We start from the raw sequence: 7,578 nt of genomic DNA, 5'->3' as shown, positions 1-7,578 counted from the left end.
TCATAGACAAGGGTCGTTATTAATTTCATTATTCTACTAACATAATTATTTAAACTTGTACCATGATGATACTGATTGGAAATATCATGCATTATTTAGTTGGCCCTTGTCGTGTGATTGTGTCGTCACCAATGAACCGCCCATGTCTAGCACGACTTCTATTCAAAGATATATTAAAATTATTGGCTTTAGATGTGTTGCACTTGATGACGAATCATTGTTCGCAGATCACTATAAACAATGCGCATGCGTGAGGGCTCACGATAGAATATATAAGCGTAACCAGTGTATAGTATAGTGTTCAGTAGAGTACTTGTGGACGATGCGATGTAACGTTGTTGCTCGAAACATTTAGATAGCATCGTTCCATGTGTGTAACATTCACTGATAATAAGCGATGGGGAATGACAGTTACGTTGGTGAGGACTCTTTTCCAGCTTTCGGCAATACAAGTGATCAAGAGCCGTCGATCACCACCCCGTATTGGTTCAGTGCCTTTCTCATCCCGTGTCTACAGATAGCCATATGTGTCGGTGGACTCGTCGGCAACGGAATTGTGCTTTATGTGTTACTGCGATGCACAGAACTGAAAACCGCACCGGACGTTTACATCCTAAATCTGACATCAGCGGATCTACTGTTCATGCTGACAATGCCTTTTCTCACCTACCAGTCGACAAATGGAAAATGGGATCTCGGCGATGCTATGTGCAAGATCGTATTTAGTATCGATGGCATGAATCTCTTTACTGGCATTTTCATCTTAACTGCCATGAGCGTAGATCGTTATTTAGCGGTTGTTCATGCTATATGGTCAATTAGATACAGAACCGTAAAAGTTGCCAAAATTATCTGCGGCATACTATGGTTAACTTCCGTTATGCTAACTGTACCTCTTTGGATATTTTTAAAAACAGTTGATTATGGCGATGATGAAGGTATATTTTGTATGGTGACTTGGGTAGAAAAAGGCGACATATATATGGTTGGTACGTTTGTGATAGGCTTTGCTGGTCCATTATTGGTAATAAGCATGTGTTACATTCAAATTCTGTTGTTCCTTGCGAGAGGCACTCGGCCGGGGAAGGATCGAAGAAGAAAATCGAAGCTAGGGAGAGTTGGACTAATTGTCATCCTTGCAGTTGTAATATTCACAGTGTGTTGGTTACCATTTTGGGTTACCCAAATTTTATTAATCATGCCGGGTTTCGTGTTGACATCTACATACTCGACCGTATGGTCACTCGGTTCCTGTTTTCAGTATTTGAACAGCGCACTCAATCCTTTGGTTTACACCTGTGTTCGTGATGATTTCCGCCAACACCTGACTAGACTCTGTTGTGGCAAACAGTACGTCGAGGCTTCAAGGGAACGACGCATGTCAAAGCTAATGACAACCAAGGGTGGATGTAGGGGAAACAGCCATTGCAGTCAAACGATGTACCAAGTTGACGACACCGGGAAAACGACAACGACTATGGTAAACCTAAATTCATGCTCCCAACTCTAAACTTATGGGAAATCTGCACATTCAAATAACGTTTTATCCGCCGTATTGATGTCACCACCGAGCGCAATGGCAACCATTAGAATCAACATACGCAAATTTCTATATTGCGTAGATTCAAACGCTAATCACACCAGACACATTGTTGAAAACGTCCGCTGGATTCACGAGATTTGTTTGATGATGCACATTCAATATTCAAACAGTGGATCGCAAATAGGTGGACGTGATACTAAAGGTGAGAATGATGACACTTGCATGCCGGACAACGGCATTTTCACTGACACTGGTATGCATGATTGAAAGCTTTCGAAACTGTTGAGGAATTAAGCATACATCATGGTGGAAATTATGATCCTCTTATCAGCACAGAACTGAATATTTCATAATAAAGTTATCAATTTGATAATTATACATGTTAAACCTTTACAAAGAATACTTTATTCAAAATAAGGTAACGATAACTAGTTCGAAGATATCCTGTTTTATTTCGTATCGATTTAAGAACAGATACGCCGCCGCAGGTTAGACTTTATTTGTGTGTTACTTGGCAGAAAAAAATATCTTATTGTTTCGTCACATGGCAATGTAATAGAAGATAGCTGACCTCATTTTCTTCAGATATATCGTATCTGCTGTCTTTTCCTTTATCTCTCGCACTTGTAACTTTATAGTATAGTACCCCACACTCCAAACATATTATTTTAATATGTTTACATAGTTTTAGTTTCAACAGAATGTATTTCATCATCCAATGTCCAGTTCAATTTCAAGTTGTGTGGTTTGTTTCATTTATCCAGTGTATATGATTTTTAAACCATATCATTTTATTTCATTTCTTGTTGTAAATAAACTCTGATTTAAATGTTTAACCCTTTTGTCTCTTCAATTGTCATTATGATTCTCCATAATCGTTAATTTCGACGACAAGGCACAATGTCAAAAATAACAGACTTTTAATTCATTTCTGTCGAGTGTATACGCCTTCGATTTATATAGGATACCGTAACTCCGGCAGTTGTATGGAAAGTTGCCGCATGTTAATTGGCCTTTCTGTAGACCTGATATGATGAATAAATCACTTCTCCCATTGGAGTCATAAAATCGTCAACTCTTCGTGCGATAGAATGAGTCTAACGAGGTCAGGGTATATCTATTCTTTAAGACTCATCCAATTTGATGTTAGGTCCAACAACACTGTGTACTTTGTCTGTACACCCAAATACAGAGCGAGTTTTCATTAACGTTCTAAACTTCTCTTTGCTAGTTTATGTCTAATATACACAAGTCTTTCCTTGTGTTCGCGTGAATAGAATACCGAAGTGTTAAGTATATAATCGGTATGTAAGCTCTATAGTGAGGTCTTATCAAATGTCCACCGTATATATGTGTTTGGTGTTATCTTTCACTCTGTGCTATCTGTAAATACATTCAATGGTTCTCTTTATCTTTCGACAGAGGAATGATTGTTATACTGTCGCTTTGGTTGAAGTATCTTAGCCAACTTTTTGGAAGATTGTGAAGTCTTTATTTCACAAGAACAAACATTTGAAATAATCCAGTTAGTCGCTATATACGGTGACTCAATTTAATGGTGAAATTGATATTATATAGGCTGCACAATGTTTTGATTTCGATTTTTCCCCATTGTTTAAGACTGCTAAACTGGATGCAATTCGATGTAGTTTTCATTGCTGAACGAACAATACATTTAGATGATGGGCGTTAAAACTAAACTCCTTATTATGTGATTGCCGCCGACAAAGCAGTCGGTCCCATGAATAAGGGAGACATCATTATTTACGGTGAGGGAGGGCGTTCACACACCCAAGGATGGGCACTTCGAAAAAGGAGGGGGGATGGGGGCACTCAAGCTATGTTGAGGGAAATTGGTATGTTTTTCACTCTAAATAGCTCCTTAAAAGAATGCAAGTTTGCAAGAGCTCATACCATAAAACTGAGGGAGATATATCCCATCCCTGATACTCCTGCGACCATGTACATCCTACTTGAATACAGTACTTATCATGAACTCAAATTTATAGACTCATAACAAACTAAGGCCTAAAAATTGTATGGTTCTGATTACGCTCAATTTTAGAATAAGTTGGGTAGGCAGATTTTTTTTTCAAAGTTGAGTGTCTAGTTCAGGTAGTTATGTTTTCCGTTGTTTTCCACATGGTCTCTGTGTTATTGGTTTCTTCTCATCAGATGTACAACCATGCTATTACGGATTGGGAGAACAGTTTTATATTGTCTTTTTAAAGTTGGTGTCAGTTTCTGAATCCACTATTTCTCGCGAGACTTCATAATCGTAGCAGTTTGTGTTTTCCTCAAACCAGCATTCAATCCCCCAAAACACTGACGTGTTAATGGCATCGAATTGGAAGTCAATATTACTGCTTCTTCTTTATCAGAATTTGTGTATAGTTGACAATATAGTGGTAGCCCAGACACTTGGCATTCGTGGTCGTTCTATCTATTGATGCATCGACTCGGTAAATACTAAAACCGGCGATGAATTTGAAAGTACTGGCATAAGCTGTTGTGAATTGTATTGTCACTCAGGCGTAAACCAATGGTGTTATTGCGTCCACACATGTCTTGTCACACTATTTTGGCCCACTGTGTAACACAGTCGGTAATTGAATAAGAACATTTTATTTCGACGAAATAGCCTAATTCAAGCACATGTCACAAATATGAAAGCGGTTTGCATACTCCTGTAGCATACTCCCAATTGGGAGTACTGGGCGAGTCTTGGCATTGGTGATCATGAGTGCTTGGTCTGTATTTGCAAATAGACGTCATTCGTGGTGGTGGTGGTGGTGGTGGTGGTGGTGGTGGTGGTGGTGGTGGTGGTGGTGGTGGGGTGGGAGGTGTTACGCGAAGAACTTGTGCTAGAGCAGGGGGTAGTGAAATGTATGCAAGGTCTCGGGGTACTGACATTTCCAACAGTTCGACGACAAAACATCTTGACTCCCCCCTTCCCCCGCCGTAAATAATGACGTCTCCCTGAGTTTTTAAATTACATAGGAAACACTCTCCTAATATCATAACGTTCTTCCGTTTCTCTTGTAAAATGAATGTATGTATGTATGTATGTATGTATGTATGTATGTATGTATGTATTAAAGTAAAGACGGCCTAAATATGTAATCAATAAATAAAGATAAGTCTTCTCAATTGTGACAAAATTTACAATGCTACAATAAAACTCGTGTCGAATTAATAACGAATTAAATAACATTAATATTTCATACTCGATCTTGAGGCAACCATTGTCCATCTGCCATCGACATGATCAAACATGGATATCAAAGAATACATGCATATCACGTTACGACTCATAAAAAGCCTTGGTGCATGTGAAATTGGAATAAATAGCCCGACAAATATCGCCAGATAGTCTCATTATTCCGTGTTGACTGTATAGACATATCGTCAACATAGAATAAGACTAGGCAAGCAAAACCTTTTTACGTGGAGATTACAGGTTGTAAAAAGCTCACAATGATACATCAGGGTGTTCCTTTGAGACCTACGCATTCGAGATCTTGCCCCAATTTCGTTAATTTGCGTTCACCTTTCTCTTACTTAACTAATTAAGGAGGTTATTTTCGTCGGTCATAGTGCAACTACGTCAAATGTCATATGCATCTTCATAATATTTCACATTCAATATTGTTTTTGACAGTTACAGGTTTGATAGTACAGACGTAGCCCAGAAATGATATATTCTATAGACCACTCACAGAGGTATATAGTGACGTATAGATAGCTATAGATTGGTACAATATAATCAGATAGTTTGACACTATGTATGCATAACATGTGTGCAATTATATTATTTTTACTGGGATGATTACTGGGATCTTTGGTGAAATGAATAAGCCCAATATGGCTTGTTTTCACCACCAATGAAATCAAATATAAAAATTTAAAAATATAATAATGTACGTGTGGATGTATATACATCTAACTGTCGTTTTCTCGCGACATAATTTTTAGTTCAAAATAAGCCACTGTGTTTTTATTTTGGATAGTTATGTTTCGTGTACAACTTGTTATGACAGTAAATAAGATTTATATGGGAGACAAATATTGCACATGCAATATGTAGATAATATGTGTTGTATAATTATAATGTACTAGTAGGGTTAGGACTTAGGTCTACTGAAGTATAACAAACGTGACACAGTCTGTTTCCTTGACAATTAACACACATGTCATGCACGCTGTATACCCTGGTGTTTTAACTACAGCTTAAGCGTCGTTAGGTAAACTATGGACATGAAACAGGTATTCGCAATCTACTGCTTAATACAGATCTAAATACCTATACTCTGTCAGATATTTTAAAGCCGTGGTTTAATATATCGAGGTCGAGGCGAGATAGTAGAAACCGAAAAACAGCATTGTTATTCAGGGTTTTCAAATTAGCACATATCGTTACAATAAATGCTCGTTATTTGGTTTCTAGAATGGTGATTAAATATTCATTTTTCCATTTCCACGTGATGGAATGTTAATATTATTATTAATGACGTGTGTACACTACTACAAAGTCCGATATTGTTATTATTGTTGAATCTAATGACGTTACATTATTTCAACCCCTGAGACACTGATGTGGTAAAAGACAGATTACATACATTTCTTGACAGACTAAAACTACGGGGTCAGAACGGGTTGATATCTTGATCATGTAACAGTATCAGTTGATGTGAAATATAAAATACAACACGTAGCTCTATATTGAGTGTACTAAGCATATTCTAACGTTAGTCCATGGCATATATACACTATCTTTGTCTTACCAAAGGCCGGAATTTAGATGTTATCGTTCTGAAGACTGAAATACAGTTAAAGGCTTGGAGTTGGGAAAATCTGTTTTTCGCCTGCCTGCCTGCCTTCCTGACATACATACATACATACACACACACACACACACACATACATACATACATACATACATACATACATACATACATACATACATACATACATACATACATACACACATACAGAAATACAGAAATACATACATACATACATACATACATACATACATACATACATACATACATACATACATACATACATACAGAAATACATACAGAAATACAAACAACAGAAATACAGAAATAGATACAATTCGATAGAGATATTATGTGTGTGAGAGAGAGAGAGAGAGAGAGAGAGAGAGAGAGAGAGAGAGAGAGAGAGAGAGAGAGAGAGAGAGAGAGAGAGAGAGAGAGAGAGAGAGAGAGAGAGAGAGAGAGAGAGAGAGAGAGAGAGAGAGAGAGAGAGAGACTTAATGAAGAAGCAGCCAGACATGCAAAGTACAAACAGGGTGACGAATACGTGATGTTAGGAAAAAAATTATGCAATTATCGACAGACACCAAATATTGTGTCATCTGGATGGAGTCTTAGTACCTTATAAACGCATTCAATTTATTATGAATTTTCAACAGTTTGTTGAACCATGGACAGTGTATATATTCACAAACTCGACAAGTGTGACATGATACGGTGCCAAAAGGTAATGCACCCTCGCGTCAATGAATTCGGAATACATGCTCTCACTTAAGCCGTAGCATAAATCAGCACGTCGGTTGTCGTAAGTGAATTACGGAGATTCAATAGCCATAGTGTTGAAGATTCAAGCATGTGACTGTTTCAGGTGCACTTGTCAGATATGTTCTTTAACACCGTAAAAGGAAGATCAATGGGAGTGCTTAGGCCTTGATGTTTTACGTTACATTTCATCCATCCTAAGAGGTAATATAGCGTGAATACTTAAGAACTTTAAGATGAAGATTTCTCGTAAATGGAACCAAACTGTCCGCCATTTTGCAATTTACTACTAGTCCATCAAAGTAAATTTCTTTCACTGTGAGCAGACATTACTGAAGGGTTTTCCAGGATAATAGTATGGACACGTACCTACTAATACATGTAAAATTAGAGAACGAACGATCCCGCATTTTAAAGCGTTCCTAACTGGGAGAACATATATGGACCTCACATATGGTATGGCAATATGGAATGTGTTCCAAACACATG

General features: G+C 37.7%; 1 protein-coding gene across 1 annotated transcript; it reads left to right on the top strand.

Moving 5' to 3' along the window:
• Positions 1-397: 397 nt before the first annotated feature.
• LOC144446855 (somatostatin receptor type 5-like) lies at positions 398-2,255 on the top strand. Its single transcript, XM_078136696.1, has one exon. The coding sequence runs from the start codon at positions 398-400 to the stop codon at positions 1,508-1,510; it is 1,113 nt and encodes a 370-aa protein (XP_077992822.1). The 3' UTR covers positions 1,511-2,255.
• The last annotated feature ends 5,323 nt before the right edge of the window (positions 2,256-7,578 follow it).

The sequence above is a fragment of the Glandiceps talaboti genome, chromosome 15, assembly GCF_964340395.1.
Source record: "Glandiceps talaboti chromosome 15, keGlaTala1.1, whole genome shotgun sequence".
Taxonomy (NCBI): Eukaryota; Metazoa; Hemichordata; class Enteropneusta; family Spengelidae; genus Glandiceps; species Glandiceps talaboti.
Note: the sequence above shows the minus strand (reverse complement) of the source record. Positions and strands in the feature narration are given on the sequence as shown.